The sequence below is a fragment of the Salmo salar genome, chromosome 21 (assembly GCF_965601325.2).
Source record: "Salmo salar chromosome 21, fSalSal1, whole genome shotgun sequence".
NCBI classification, from domain to species: domain Eukaryota; kingdom Metazoa; phylum Chordata; class Actinopteri; order Salmoniformes; family Salmonidae; genus Salmo; species Salmo salar.
In genome coordinates, this window is record NC_138311.1 from 40,096,192 (window position 1) to 40,112,732 (window position 16,541).

The window sequence follows — 16,541 nt, forward strand, 5'->3', positions numbered from 1 at the left end:
TCTACTGAGAATATTGCAAAATGTGCTTTCACCGAAAAGCTATTTTAAAATCGGACATATCGAGTGCATAGAGGAGTTCTGTATCTATAATTCTTAAAATAATTGTTATGCTTTTTGTGAACGTTTATCGTGAGTAATTTAGTAAATTTTTAGTAAATTCACTGGAAGTTTGCGGGGGGTATGCTAGTTCTGAACGTCACATGCTAATGTAAAAAGCTGTTTTTTTTATATAAATATGAACTTGATTGAACAAAACATGCATGTATTGTATAACATAATGTCCTAGGGTTGTCATCTGATGAATATCATCAAAGGTTAGTGCTGCATTTAGCTGTGGTTTGGGTTTATGTGACATTATATGCTAGCTTGAAAAATGGGTGTCTGATTATTTCTGGCTGGGTACTCTGCTGACATAATCTAATGTTTTGCTTTCGTTGTAAAGCCTTTTTGAAATTGGACAGTGTGGTTAGATTAACGAGAGTCTTGTCTTTAAAATGGTGTAAAATAGTCATATGTTTGAGAAATTGAAGTAATAGCATTTCTAAGGTATTTCAATAACGCGCCACAGGATTTCACTGGCTGTTACGTAGGTGAGACGAAATCGTCCCACTGGCCCTAGAGAAGTTAAACTATCCGTCAGGTACTAATACAGAAGGTTCTTCTTCTTACGACATTCTGTCTCATCCTCTCCGTCTCCACAGTCGTCCTGTCCATTACAGCGGAGGTTTAGAGGGATACACTTCTGTTTCCGGGTGCATTTGAACTGCCCTGACAGACAGATGTACGTCTCTGAAAGACAAAATGGAGGAGAAGAGTTAGAACCGATGGAGCATCCATTTAAGGTGAAAAGCATCCATCAAAGAAAATATGTATGACAAAAGGGCAACTTAAGATAAATTGAAAGTAATGTTGGCTAAGCCAAAAACAAGCTAATAACATGTTTTACAATGCTTTGAAATTAAAGCACATTCCCACATGGGCTTTTTATTGTGACAGAAATCAATACTTAAATTGCAACAAAAAGTATTAAAAGGTTTCAAGCAGTAAGAAAGGTATGAAGCTGCTGGCTACTGTCTTATGTTCTCATCAACAGGTTCGATGTGAAGGACAGTAACAACCAGTCTCTTTTTTAATCAATATGCTATTGTGGCCAGATATCAGATTACAGACTCCTCAGACCACAGCAATTTGACTTCACCCATCTACTTGCATGGGAATGCATAGGCATTCAATTTCTATAGTAACATTCCCAGTCTTCCTCCTTACCACAGTTGGCCTCATCTGAGTTGTCTCCACAGTCGTTCTCTCCATCACAGATAAAGGGAGGAAGAGCACAGAGGCCAGTGCCACACTGGAACCGCCCAGGCTGACATTTGAATTCAGCTGCATGAAAATGTATTAGCAAAGTTATCTCAGGGAAAGCAAACCAGCTAATTACAGTACTTGTACACTGAACATTATGTACGCTCACGTATGGTGATAAGATACACATTTGTAATAAAAAAAAAATACTTAATGACTTAATGTAAAACAGCAGTTCTTGTATTTCTAAAAATATCCCTCAAATAAAACTTGTGTAACTAAGTAGCAAATGTTAGCGAGCATTTCAAAATATACAGCAATTATCCTGTAATCCTAATTTGAGAGATAACAGTAAAAGTTCACAGCAATAAAGTAAGTCAAGTGTAATAAAAAAATATAGTTTCAAAGGTTGAGTTATAGATATTAAAAATACGTTTTAAGTGAGAAGTAGGCATTGGTCTGAAGCCAAAAAAGAAAGTAAATTCACATGAGCATCACAACAACAACTCCAACCATACTCTACCAAGGTTTTCCAGCACACAGCTTTGAAGTACTAAAGTAGCCATGTTGGTCTATTGTACTTCAAACAATGTGTATGCAGGCTGCTTAGGATTCCGTTAGCAAGTTTGGTAGGCTAAAGGAATTTGACTGCGGTCATGACTCACGACTACTGGTGTGGTGGTCATACGTTTACCGCGACAGGCCTACCCAGGTTTCCCAAAAGCATCTTAAGGCTAAGTTTATCATTAGATCCTTCGTAGGTGCATCATTAAATCTCAGAGCTGTTTCCCAAAACCATTGTTACTAAAATTGCACTTGAAAACAATCATTATTTACTGGATGCACGAACAGCAACATGTCGGACTCATGTGTTGATCTAGCTAACTAGCTAGCCACGGTGTACACTCAGTGCATTGCACAGCAGATGCGTTACTTGCATGTGCATTGGCCGGGTTTAGATTCAACATAGCTAACTGTTTCTTTGCAAGAAAATGTATAGCTACAGTTTGTGTTGTAAGACGCTGGTTTTGATTGATGAAATGATGACATAGCTAATCTAGCCAGCTTGACTGTTTAATGCTGGAAACTAGATGAGCAATGGCCATTGCATGAATTATAAGTTTGCAAAGTTTGGTGTTGACTATGAACTTTACTTATCTAGCTCTGCTTTATGGAAGAATTTAGCTAACAAAGATATATTGTCAACATTGAGTTGTGGTTGGTGCACCATCTATACAGCTATAGAACAGTCTAGTTAGCGTGTAACTACTGGCTAGTTGGCTAGCTAACTGGCTTTGATAGTGGCCAAGGACGTTTGCTATCTTATTTTGGATGTGCTCTGATTTAGTTTACACAGACGACTTTCATCGGACTGGTGTTAGCTAGCTTCAGCTGCTAGCAACAGAGTTGTTGGTCCTGGTTTTAAAACTCTGAGCTTTGGCTAAATAATATGTTAGCATTGTCAGAAATGCTACAAAATGAAAGCACATTGTTGGTTCTTAATGTACAGAAATGGGCAACTGAGAACTACAAATGATACATTTCCTCAAAAATTATTCAGTCCAAAAGGTGGCAAGTCTAATGGTCACTTTATGGACGCTGAAATCTCGTTCTTATCCGATGCCTAAATGTTGAGCTAGGTCGAGGCAAGTAATTATCTTTCTTTCCTAATGCTAACAACCTTGTTAAAAATCCGGTACGTGGTTCTCAGTAACAGCCGGACATCTCATGACAAGAGGCGGGGAGAGTGTCTGCTAAGTTTTATCGACATTGGTGTCACATTAGTTTAAATTTACATTTTAGTCATTTAGCAGACGCTCTTATCCAGAGCGACTTACAGTTTAAATATGATGGAAGCGATATTTTAATTTAACACTGAGCTACAAGGAAGTCAGGAAGTCCAGTAATGCATAGTTGGTATGAAATGAGAAAACATGGTACTCACGACAGTCAGCAGGCTCATCTGATCCATCGCCACAGTCATCAACAGTGTCACACTTCCACCAGAAAGGAATACACTCGTCGGTCCCACAGCGGAACTACAAAACACACAAATTAACTAGACAGAATTCCAACTTATCACAAAAAAAACTGTTGTTCAAAGCAAAACAAGCAACACTACTATTTTCATGGGACTTAAGCTGCATAAACATGGCAGGAGAGAAGAGACAGTGTGATAAACAAGGAGAAAGGGAATGAAACAACAGATCTGCCTTGAGGGAAAACAGAATAGAATAACAGAGTTACCATATCTACAAGTGCTGAGGAGTGTAAGAAGGGATAGGCACTGACCTGACTTGCAGTGCAGTTGGAGAGGCAGGTCTTGTTGTCAGCAGCAAGGTAGAAATTAGTTGGACAAGCACACTTGTGTTCCCCGCCAGGAGAAAGGAGACACAAGTGGCTACATCCTCCATTGGCCACCTGACACTGGTGCTTGGGCACTGCAAAGAGAAAGAGGGGGGAGAGACAAAGAGAGGGTGGGGAGAACAAAACCGAAAGTACAACATAATTAAATAGAACATTAGCCACATTCTTAATACCATGCCCTATATAATCGCATCCTATATAATAATATCATAAACTACATAATAGTAATAACCTATGTAACCATACAGTATATGACCATGCCTTTGGGTTGGCAGGTGGGTAAGTGAGGGGACTACTGTGCCGGGTGGGTTACTCTACCTTCAGGTTGGCGTAGTGAATGGTAAACCTTGACAGATTTGATGGCTTGCCAGGAGTTGAGCAGCTCAATTCCTTGGGCCCCAGTAGTTTTATGTGCTCGTCGGAGTGACTTGGATTTCCCATCTGTCCAGTAGACAAAGTCCTCAAACAGTGTCAGACCCATCACCCCCTGGATGTGATCATAGGACACTGGAGAGAGACACAATACAAAACAGTAGACCCATCATTAGTTGATGAGAAAAGTGAAAGCACATCTGTCTCACAAAAAAACACCATACACGTGTAATGGAGGTGGCTTAGCAATCACACTTGTGTGATGAGTAACCTAGCCTGAGACCTCAAGACTTGTGTTAGCTCCCAGTCTAATGCCTAGGCTTTGGCTCAGCTGAAATTGTCTTGTGGTGAGCAGGAGACCCGGGTAGAAACCCTGATTAATCACATATTCTTATATTGGAAAAAGTCCAACATTATATTCTTCCTTACCTTTGTGTCTCTGTGAGCCGTCTATGTTGGCGAACAGAATGTGGTTGTCATCTGCCCAGTACAGCCTCTTGTTGGTATAATCTATAGTGAGGGCAGTGGGGCTGTAGATCTCTTTGTCGATGATAACAGCATGCCCTCGACCATCCATACCCACACGACTGATGTGAGGGGATTCACAGCAGTCCACCCAGAATGCATACCTACACATGGAGGAATGTGGAGAGGTCTTACAAGGTGTCTCTTACAAAACATCATTAGAATGTTAGGTTAACATTAGGAAAATGACAATGAAAAAACAAAATTAGTGTTCAGTGCCATAAAAACACTCAGGTATAAAAGTAGACTGCTCAGTATATCATCACATTGTACATTTACATTTTAGTAATTTAGCAGTCACTTTTATCCAGAGTGACTTACAGTCATTATTGAATATTACATTTGTTTAACAATGTACCAAGTAATTCCGTAAGGGAGGGGTCACCAATTGCTGATTTGACATGTAAATAACCTTTCTTCTGGATTGAGCCCTAACATGAACAGACCTTAATGACAAGCCTCCTGTCTGCTGAAAGCTTAGTGTGTAGTCGTGCTTGAGTGTTTGTCTAAGTTGTCAGTGGGGTTAGGGTTAGAGATCCCAATTGTCTGATACAGTACCCTGACTGTGGATCCAGGGCCAGGTCAGTAGGGTTCCTGATACCAGTGCTGACCAGGACAGAGGGGTACAGGCCGTTAGCTTTAGACACCTCCAGGCTCTTCCTCTTGATGTCACACCAGTACAGGTTTTTCCCTATCCAATCCAGGGCCAGTGCACTGGGGACCGCAGTCCGATGGACTATCTGGTGAGAAAGAGAGAGGGAGATAAACAACTAGCAGAGACAATGACAACAACAACAACCAAAACATCATGATCATCATATGATCATCATATGATTAATGTCCAAAACATATGAAAGATTGTTGCAAAGTCTTTTGAAAAACCTTATCCTTAATGATGGTGGAATTATACAGGAACTTTCAATCAATGTCTCTCAGTTTAGGCAGCTTTTGAATTAGCAAACAAGTTGTTAGGAATAAACAATAATAGTGCCAGCTGGCACATGAAACTGATGCCTTGAAACACTATTTCAGACCCAACAACACCCATGCAATCTGCCATTAAGGGACATCATGCGCTTTGAGGCCTTTTCTATCCTCATTTGCAAGAGATATATAGCCTTGCCAAATCGACTGGGCTGTCACCTAAGCAGTACTTTAGACTAAACTGGAGCTTCAAACAGTCTCCAAAATGTCACAGATTGAGGAGTGTTTTCCGTTAGGAAACTTGCTCCGGAGGCGGTAAAAAGACAGAGGGGGGAGTGGTTAATACACAACACCTTAGGTAGAGCCTGTGGTCTTCTGCTAGCTTCTCTTTTTGTTGCATTGATTTGAAATATTTCTTCATGTGGATTTGAATCTTGTCAACATGTAAGGTCTCCCAAACCCTGCTGACTATAGACAATGAGCATAGAACTATAAATCACAATCCAAATAAAAGCTGTGAAGTATTTCAAACAACGGAGCCAACATAATGATGCTCTGTGTCTTTCATTTAGGTGGGCTGGCTACTTTCTTATACAGACCTCACTGGAGGCGCTCCCCTGGTCTCTGAGCTGTACTCAGACTAGAAATCACCTCTTCTGCTTCTGATTAACTTCAATTATGCTTTATCATCCTGTTTCATCATTAACATGCCTTATGTTTGCACAGAGTAAACACCCAGAGGCGCACATACTGGAGGCTTGCTAAGGGCTGTTATTGGAGAGGCAGATTAGAACTATGATTAACAAAAAAACACTGTACTCATTATTCACTGTAATGTTCTGTCAGCGCAACAGTATAATGTTATTGTAGTTTAGGGTTAGTTAGAACATTACCTATAACCCAGGGGGCTACTTATAACATCATTGTCTAAATTACATTGTCAAGCATTGCCATAGAAAACACATTGTAATGTATGTAGAAAAACACTCATCCATTTCTGGAAGTCTAAATATGGTACATGCAAAATATCCACCATTATTTCCCTCGCCGCAAAAGAGAAGAAACATATGCAGTTCATTTCACTGGGATTAACTTGCCTCTACCCTGAAGTAAATAAGCACAAATCCCCTAGCTTTGCCCATTCCATGTCTTATGCTTTAAATAAGTCATATTCTTGGGCTTAAACTATGGTCTGCTTTATTCACTGTTCTCATAATTAACCTCCATGCTAAAACGACAGATCTATCTCAAATCCTTTAGCTGTGGCTGAGCCGTGGCTGAGCCGTGGCAGGGTGCTGCTGGCAGTGTGCACTCTTTTTAACACATTCGTGTACAATTCTCAACACATTTTTTGTCAATTCCTGAAATGAATGTGTTGAAAGCTGTGTTAGATTATTGACCAATTGCATTGCAGATCCGAAGTCAACACACTGGCCCTTACTCTCTGAAAAGTGACAACTGACAGCTTGGAGTGAGCCTCAGCCAGCCAGCAGCAGGTATACAAAACAAGGTCAATTTACTCTTTATCCGAATGAGGTGACCATTTGATGCTAATGCAGCGCGAACACAGCAACATTTTAGCCATGACAAATTTTAAGAAGTTAGGCTAGTTAGGCAAAACCATGCACGTCACTATCATATTTCCCAGCATGCACTACTGCAGGTTGATTTAAAAAAAAATGTTTTTAACATCTGTGTTTTTGCATTTAGCAGACGTTAGTGAAATGGTTGTTCCAGTTTAAATGGGGCTTAGGTAGTCTCGTCACAATTTACCTAACTCTGGCAGTCATTCTGAATGCAGGTTGCGGCTGAATAAAAATTCAAACTTTTAGAGATCCTAGCACTGGCTGGATTCCAATAGGAATTACACTTCACTTTGCAAACCAGCATAATGTGACTCACAGGTAGGCTTGCAAAACTCTGGTAGCTTTACAAATATCCCAGTTGGGAACTTCCTGGGAACAGGTGGGAATAAGCAGGAAATCTGGAGTCCTTCAACCAGGATTTTAGGGAATTTTTGTTAAGTTACTGGAATTTTGCAACCTTACTAGCAGGCCTGATGTGGCCTGTAAACCATGAGTTTCAGACCACTGTGTAAGGCTAAACTAGTCCTAAGAAAAAAGGCCTGTCTGTAATGTATTGTCATAAAGAGTCATTGTAATGATAGCATTTGCATAGGAACTCACTTGGTGATAGCTACATGACTGAAAATAAACAAATTCAACAAGCATGTCTCTGTCACCAACAAATACTCTACAGTCATGGGTGGTAACTCTACAATTCACTCAAAAAGGCAAGGCACACTGGGAAAGTATATTGGAGGTGTGTCTTAGTTTGTTATTTTTAACTACCCGTGAGTGGAAGTTCTGTATCAGTTTAACTGTATATGTTAAACCTCATCTGTCTATGGTAAACCAGATCTGGATATTTAAGTTTCTAACAAGGAATAAATAGCTACCATATCCAACAATAGTCTGTCCTCCTGTATCTCAGGTACACAATGGTCTTAGTAGGTTTCCCTGGACTGTGTGTCTACCAGGCACTAACATGTTAGAAATATTTAAAGATGAAAATTTTGCATGTACAGAATTTGTTTCATGTAAGATTTTGTATATGGAGCGATAAATACATTTTTTAAATGGCAACTTTTTTTCTAAATGTCTTCCCCAGTCATTTACATAATTTTTAAAGTGGATTTAAGTGGAATACAACACAATGTGTAATAAAACAACAACACTGTGACTGTTAAAAGTAACACAACATATGTCATCCCTAACTATATGTATGATGTGTTAGAAAATAACATTTTCTAAGAGTGTGGTGGAGGCTCAAACAGGGACTGTGGGTGACTGGTTCCGAGTCAGAGCTCTAGTCAAAAGTTGTGCACTGCATAGGGAATAGGTTGCCATTTGAAACACAGCCTGGGTGTAATTTAGCTGAATGAACCTCCTGCTCTCAAAATACAATTCTAATGAGATGAGAGGACGGGGGGATGGGGTGCGACAGGGTGTCCAGCAGGTGACCCCGTGACGTCTGTGTGTTCTGGGCTCCAATCCCATGAACCGAATGGACCTCCATGATTATACAGACCTGTTGCGTTCAGCCAGAGAGCTAATCGATGTCTCATTAATTGGCATTGATTACAGCGCTGCCTCACTGTTTAATGCCTCTGTAAATGATACAAGTCCATTATGATGCCTGCCTATAAAGGATGAAAGGAAACAATCATCAATTGGGATCAATTACATTTTCAACCTCTATACCCATTGAAGGATGCATCCAAAATGGCACCCTATTCTGTTTATAGTGCACTACTTTTGACCAGGACCCGGTTGACCAAAATGATCTTAAGGCTAAGTTCATCATTAGATTATTTGGGGAAATGGGTTCCTGAGCACTTTATAAGGTATTTTGTGCCATTTCGCACACAGCTGAAGAGTCAACTAAGTTAATTCACACTGCAGTGTGTACTTCATTCAGTATGATCCTCATCTACATAAGAGACGCCAGCAGGGCAGGAGAGGATGGTGAGAGGGAAATGGGGCATGGGGAGCAAGCTCTAAACGGTACTGTAGGTAGCATATTATTATTATTATTTAACCTGGCAAGTCAGATAAGGACAAATTCTTATTCACAATGACGTCCTAGGAACAGTGAGTTAACTGCCTTGTTCAGGGGCAAAATGACAGCTTTTTACCTTGTCAGCTCAGGGATTCGATCTAGCAACCTTTTGGTTACTGGCCCAACGCTCTAACCACTAGGCTACCTGCCGCCCCATATCAAAGGAGCATCCAGGGACATCTGTAACCCAAGTCAACTAATGAGCTAAATATTCTTGTATTTATGCAAGAAATTACCTAACCAATCAGAAGTGCGCAAATCACTTAGGTCCGACCTTTGATTGACAGCTCAATCATTTCCAATCTTGAGTAAACCCTGTAGAGGAAGCAACATTTTATGACAGATTTTCTATTGTTCGTGATTGTCGGAAATCTGCGTAAAAAGCTAGAAATAACTAATCAAATCTTGAAATATATTAAGAGAAACACTGATAATCGATGGTCAGTTCATCACACTCGTACTGAGACGCGGTTGAATGTGCTTTTGGAACATTTACTTGGTCAGGTTTTCGTTGCAGTTGATTCATTGGATGGTGAGCCTACCCAAAGAGAGCGACATCTAATTTCATGTAGAAAGACATCTAAACTCTTCAAGAGGACATTTGAGTTCACTTTCCTCACTGCCCTACAATGTTTGATGGGACTGATCACTCCATATGTGTGGTAGGACTGTTGGGAATGTGAATTTGAAAGTTATTTTGTTTTCTATATTGAATTGATCTGGATGTTTACTGGTGATACTTGATATTACTATAGAAGGGTGCACCCAATTTTACCTGAGGTATTCAATCATTCAATCAATAAAATGTATTTATAAAGCCATTTTTACATCAGCAGATGTCACAAAGTGCTATACAGAAATCCAGCCTAAAACCCCAAACAGCAAGCAATGCAGATGTAGAAGCATAGTGGCTAGGAAAAAGTCCCTAGAAAGACAGGAACCTAGGAAGAAACCTAGAGAGGAACTAGGCTCTTAGGGGTGGCCAGTCCCCTTCTGGGTTTGCCGGGTGGCAATTATAACAGTACCAGGCCATTAAGGCCAGATTGTTCTCCAAGATGTTCAAACATTCATAGATGATCAGCAGGGTCAAATGATAATCACAGTGGTTGTAGAGGGTGCAACAGGTCACTACATTGAAACACTGTAGAACCATATACTATTAACCCAAGGTTTGAAATTTAACTAGGCCTATAATATTATTTTGTTAACATTGTTTACTGTGTGAATCAGACTGTGAAACATTTTTGCATATTTTATTATTTTTGAGAACTAAAATCTATTTTCCTAAAAATAAACAAGCAGGCATTTAGTACTTATATTTAAACTTCACATCCTGGTCTCTGGTCTGGTCTTTCATATGATAATCTTATTACTGCTCTTCCCGAACATAGTCCACCGGTCAGTTGTGTTGTTAAGAGTGTTTCATGCTAAGTGCATGCTACATATATATCACTCCCCTCTAGCAGCAGTACCTTAAGGTCACTCCCATTGAGTCTAATTCTGTTGATCCTCCGTCCACTGGGTCTGGAAGAGTCTATCCAGTAGATGAACTCCTTCCTGTAGTCAAAGTCTATATGGATGATGTTGTTCAGGCCCTGGATATAAGATAGACATTATTAGATTAGTTTATATTTATTGTCCTAGAAGAGGAAAATATTACCGCAGTTCAAATATTACATACACAAACCACATAGAAAAACAGCAACAAACAAACAACAGTAATCAGTCAGACATTAATAGTGAGTGCCCCAATGACCCAAACCTGCATATTAAGGGAGAAGCTACAGTGTAAATGGTGTAGCTCAGTTGGTAGAGCATGGTGTTTGCAACGCCAGGGTTGTGGGTTCGATTCCCACGGGGGGCCAGCACAGAAAAAAAATGTATGAAATGAAATGTATGCATTCACTACTGTAAGTAGCTCTGGATAAGAGCGTCTGCTAAATGACTAAAATGTAATGTAAATACTACATGAAACACTCCTTTCACTAGTTAAATTACTTTTCAAATCGCAATTGAGTGCAATTTAGAAAATAAGCAACATTCAAAAGCAGAAGATCTTTTAAATAAATGTTGTGATTAATTGGTACATCATGGTAACCTTTCATTCACTGCTTCAGTAATGTAAAGAGCCGTAAGAGAGCATTTACAAGTGAGGGCATATTCTTCAGTGAGACTCTGAAACTGGGTGTTTCACAGATGCAAGTAATACACACATAATGACCTGTAAACACACTTAGGCCTAGTTAATGTGTCCACCTGTGAAATGCAGTAACAATATTGATTTTGGATGATTTCCCCCGTGAATTGCAGTGACTGCCTCCAGCTATATTCAGAAACCCAGTGAAAACTGAAGCCCCACCAAGAGGAGCCTTAGCTATCAAAGAAATAAGAGTGAGGTACATCTCTTGCTGTCCATGCTAAGAAGACCCCCCTGTCAGTCAGACAGGAATGTCTCCCTAAACAATCGCACCTCCCCTACTGGGCTGCACAGCGGGTGCCAGGATAAGGTGTCAGAGAATCTTGACAGGCTGTATCAGACATCTTCATCAGATCATCAACGCCCTCAAAGACAGCCTGCGCCAAAGAGTCCTCAGGGACCTCTCCGTGGGAGCAGAGAGGTCTCTTTCTTCTCTCTCAGAGCAGCACAGCTCTTAAGTGCAACCAGCAGCTCTCTGGCAGGAAGAACTGCACACAGACAGACTCAATCGTTTACATGGTATAATACAAAATAGGGAAAAGACTGAGGTCTAAAGTAGGCCTATTGTATGTAGGCCTATCATCAGGTCTAATAATGCCTATTGTAGGCCTAACTATATGATAACGGGGGAGATGGTAGGCCTCAAATATATTTGTAGTATTATAAGGCCAGATACATTCCATATGATAAAAAAGTTTAATATTGTACACTGATTAGGTAATCTTAGATTAATCATTAGTGGTATGATCTGCATTGAACATGTGATGGTGTGCTACATTGACACGAGGTCAGTGGAGTGTTAGCCAGACAGCAATGCAGCGGGGCCACTTAGTAGAGACGGCTGTAATATGCATATATTATGCAGATCCCCCACTTTAGCTACCATTAAAGCTAGCATGGTGATTAAAGTGAATGATTGCTGCTGAGGCCAGCCAGGCCACTCAACAGAACAGTCAGGAGAGGAGGAGATGGTTCTCAATAGGCCCCTATAGAATTCTCCCAGCTTAAACTCCATTCTCAGAGTGTGTGATTCACATAATGAACATGTGATAACATGGCGGTAGTGATGAGGCCTAACAGTGATTGAAATAGGATCTCCAGAGGCATCTGGGTAAGACTATTTCCCTCTACCAATCAACATGGGCAGGTCAACTACCCCACAGGGAGGACGGGTGAATAATCACATTGAAATTGGAAGGTTGACAAGCTGGAGAATGACAGAGGGATGTAATGTGTTGGCTGAATGTAGATGGATAGACAGGATATATACTGCTCAAAAAAATAAAGGGAACACTTAAACAACACAATGTAACTCTAAGTCAATCACACTTCTGTGAAATCAAACTGTCCACTTAGGAAGCAACACTGATTGACAATACATTTCACATGCTGTTGTGCAAATGGAATAGATAAAAGGTGGAAATTATAGGCAATTAGCAAGACACCCCCAATAAAGGAGTGGTTCTGCAGGTGGTAACCACAGACGACTTCTCAGTTCCTATGCTTCCTGGCTGATGATTTGGTCACTTTTGAATGCTGGCGGTGCTTTCACTCTAGTGGTAGCATGAGACGGAGTCTACAACCCACACAAGTGGCTCAGGTAGTGCAGCTCATCCAGGATGGCACATCAATGCGAGCTGTGGCAAGAAGGTTTGCTGTGTCTGTCAGCGTAGTGTCCAGAGCATGGAGGCGCTACCAGGAGACAGGCCAGTACATCAGGAGACGTGGAGGAGGCCGTAGGAGGGCAACAACCCAGCAGCAGGACCGCTACCTCCGCCTTTGTGCAAGGAGGAGCAGGAGAAGCACTGCCAGCGCCCTGCAAAATGACCTCCAGCAGGCCACAAATGTGCATGTGTCTGCTCAAACGGTCAGAAACAGACTCCATGAGGGTGGTATGAGGGCCCGACGTCCACAGGTGGGGGTTGTGCTTACAGCCCAAAACCGTGCAGGACGTTTGGCATTTGCCAGAGAACACCAAGATTGGCAAATTCGCCACTGGCGCCCTGTGCTCTTCACAGATGAAAGCAGGTTCACACTGAGCACGTGACAGACGTGACAGAGTCTGGAGACACCGTGGAGAACGTTCTGCTGCCTGCAACATCCTCCAGCATGACCGGTTTGGCGGTGGGTCAGTCATGGTGTGGGGTGGCATTTCTTTGGGGGGCCGCACAGCCCTCCATGTGCTCGCCAGAGGTAGCCTGACTGCCATTAGGTACCGAGATGAGATCCTCAGACCCCTTGTGAGACCATATGCTGGTGCGGTTGGCCCTGGGTTCCTCCTAATGCAAGACAATGCTAGACCTCATGTGGCTGGAGTGTGTCAGCAGTTCCTGCAAGAGGAAGGCATTGATGCTATGGACTGGCCTGCCCGTTCCCCAGACCTGAATCCAATTGAGCACATCTGGGACATCATGTCTCGCTCCATCCAGCAACGCCACATTGCACCACAGACTGTCCAGGAGTTGGCGGATGCTTTAGTGCAGGTCTGGGAGGAGATCCCTCAGGAGACCATCCGCCACCTCATCAGGAGCATGCCCAGGCATTGTAGGGAGGTCATACAGGCACGTGGAGGCCACACACACTACTGAGCCTCATTTTGACTTGTTTTAAGGACATTACATCAAAGTTGGATCAGCCTGTAGTGTGGTTTTCCACTTTAATTTTGAGTGTGACTCCAAATCCAGACCTCCATGGGTTGATAAATTGGATTTCCATTGATTATTTTTGTGTGATTTTGTTGTCAGCACATTCAACTATGTAAAGAAAAAAGTATTTAATAACATTATTTCTTTCATTCAGATCTAGGATGTGTTGTTTAAGTGTTTCCTTTATTTTTTTGAGCAGTGTATAATGTAGAGCTCTCTCTGTAAGCAGTAAGCCACTGTGGCTTTTCTGACAACTTCCCAACTCTCATCTCAACTTCATAACAAGGTCAGGCAAGGCTACCAAGGCCTCTTATAGCTAAAAATGCTTCTGATGTGAAGTATCTCTCCAAATAGTTATACCTGTATCTAAGTAACCTGGAGCACTTACAAAATAATATATAAAGATAGCAAATGACAAATACAAACAAGAACTGTACATGTATCAATTAGCTTAGACAATGATATTCAAAAAGTTGTCAGTACTCAGTCCAATGAAGACACTAAATGTAACTGATTTACATAATGACTCATGTTGGAGACAGAGAGTGTTATTTGGGCTACATGAGGGTGTTTTCTAAGGGTTGGGAGTGTGGGCCCCTTGTTATTACAGACATGTCACTATACAGATCTTAAGTGTTGCACCATTAAAGGTTTCACAGTGCTGGCAATTCCATTTCATGACCCTGTGTGACTCATTAGAGATGATTCGCTCTCTCTCTCTCTCTCCTTCAAAGGGGCTTTATTGGCATAAGAAACATATGTTTACATTGCCAAAGCAAGTGAAATAAACAATAAACAAAAGTGAAAAGAAACAAAAAAAATGGAAATGAATAGTGAAGATAAAGATAGACATATCGGTCCCGCTTTAAGTGACTTGCAAGTAGCTTATAAAGGCTTCATAAAGCCTTCATAAACACTACATAAATGTGTCACAAATCATCTATAACCATATGTAATGCTCTATAAAGGGGTCATAAATGTGGCATAACTCTGACATAATGTGACATAACCACTATGTCAAATATGACATAAATCTGTGTTTTATTAAGGGTGGGATAAGCACTGCTTAATAAAGGCTTTATAAATCAAATTAAACTGAGGCTTCACAAAGAATTTATAACCTTGTCATGCATCTTGGTAGAGCATTGCAACACCAAGATAGTGGGTTGTATTCCCGGGACCATCCATACGTAAAAATGTATGCATGCATGACTAAGTAGTTTTGGATAAAAGCGTCTGCTTCTGCTAAATTGTACATATTATATTACTCTACATTTCTAGGATAGCCCGACCTCTTCAGTTCTCTCGGTTTTCTTTTTCCAGGTTTCGGATTTCCCAATTTTTTTCATGCTTTTCCCCCAGTTTTGTCATACTTTTTTAATTTAAAAAAATAATAAATAAAAATAAAAAAAATAATAAAAAATAATAATATATATATATATATTAAACCACATCAGGGTACGACTTTTGAGGTCTGGAAAAAAATCTAAGAAACTTTGATTTTTGAGTGTAGTTTCCCTTTAATTCAGAGCACATGCCCTGCACTGTTCTTGTTTCTGTAGCACAATAGGTGCACATGTGATGAGTTTGCAAATCAAATGCAGACTTGTGGTGCCACTGGACAGAGAAAAACTATTAAATTAACCTCTACGGGATCAGTGTCCCCCCGCAGTACTATTGCGCTAACGTAGGCTAATGTGATTAGTATGAGGTTGTAAGTTACAAAACAAATTCCCAGGACATAGACATATCTGATATGGGCAGAAAGATTACCGTAATTTCCGGACTATTAAGCGCACCTAAATATAAGCCGCACCCACTGAATTAAAAAGTATTTTTTATTTTGAACATAAATAAGCCGCACATGTCTATAAGCCGCAGGTGCCTACCGGTACATTGAAACAAATGAACTTTACACAGGCTTTAACGAAACACGGCTTGTAACAAAAATAAATAGGCTTTAACGAAACACGGCTTGTAACAAAAAATAAAAAATTAGCAGTAAACAGTAGCCTACCAAGAAAGTAATTGGTCACCATCTTCCTCCTCCTGTGCACTGAAACCACTGAAGTCATCTCCTTCAGTGTCGGAGTTGAATAGCCTCAGAATTGCTTCATATTGGATCGTTTTCATTGTCGCTCTCGTCACTTTCATCCGGAGGCAAATCCCCCGCTGAGCCCTCTTCAACACGCAGCAGTCCAGCCTTTCGAAACCCGTTGATGATAGAGGATTTTTTGACAATGCTCCACGCTGTCAGGACCCACAAATTTGAAAGCGGGAAAAATCCATATATTAGCCGCGTCATTGTTTAAGCCGCGAAGTTCAAAGCGTGGGAAAAAAGTTGCGGCTTATAGTCCGGAATTTACGGTACATTCTTGTTAATCTAACTGCACTGTCCAATTTACAGTAGCTATTACAGTGAAAGAATATAATGCTATTGTCTAGGAGAGTGCACAATTATGAACTTAAATGTATTAATAAACAAATTAGGCACATTTAAGCAGTCTTGATACAACATTTTGAACGGATATGCAATGGTTCATTGGATCAGTCTAAGTTGCACATACACTGCTGCCATCTAGTGGCCA

At 40.8% G+C, this 16,541-nt stretch overlaps 1 protein-coding gene across 1 annotated transcript in view; it reads right to left on the reverse strand.

The window, feature by feature from the left end:
* Positions 1-16,541, reverse strand: part of LOC106582301 (low-density lipoprotein receptor-related protein 1B) — a 272,131-nt gene that overhangs the window by 63,486 nt on the left and 192,104 nt on the right. Inside the window, exons 41-48 of the mRNA XM_082967167.1 lie at positions 10,584-10,706; positions 5,125-5,306; positions 4,471-4,670; positions 3,988-4,176; positions 3,595-3,743; positions 3,248-3,341; positions 1,267-1,383; positions 670-789 (exon numbers count right to left, since the gene is read on the reverse strand). Coding sequence (XP_082823293.1) covers positions 670-789; positions 1,267-1,383; positions 3,248-3,341; positions 3,595-3,743; positions 3,988-4,176; positions 4,471-4,670; positions 5,125-5,306; positions 10,584-10,706 — 1,174 coding nt within the window. The remainder of the gene's footprint in view (positions 1-669; positions 790-1,266; positions 1,384-3,247; positions 3,342-3,594; positions 3,744-3,987; positions 4,177-4,470; positions 4,671-5,124; positions 5,307-10,583; positions 10,707-16,541) is intronic.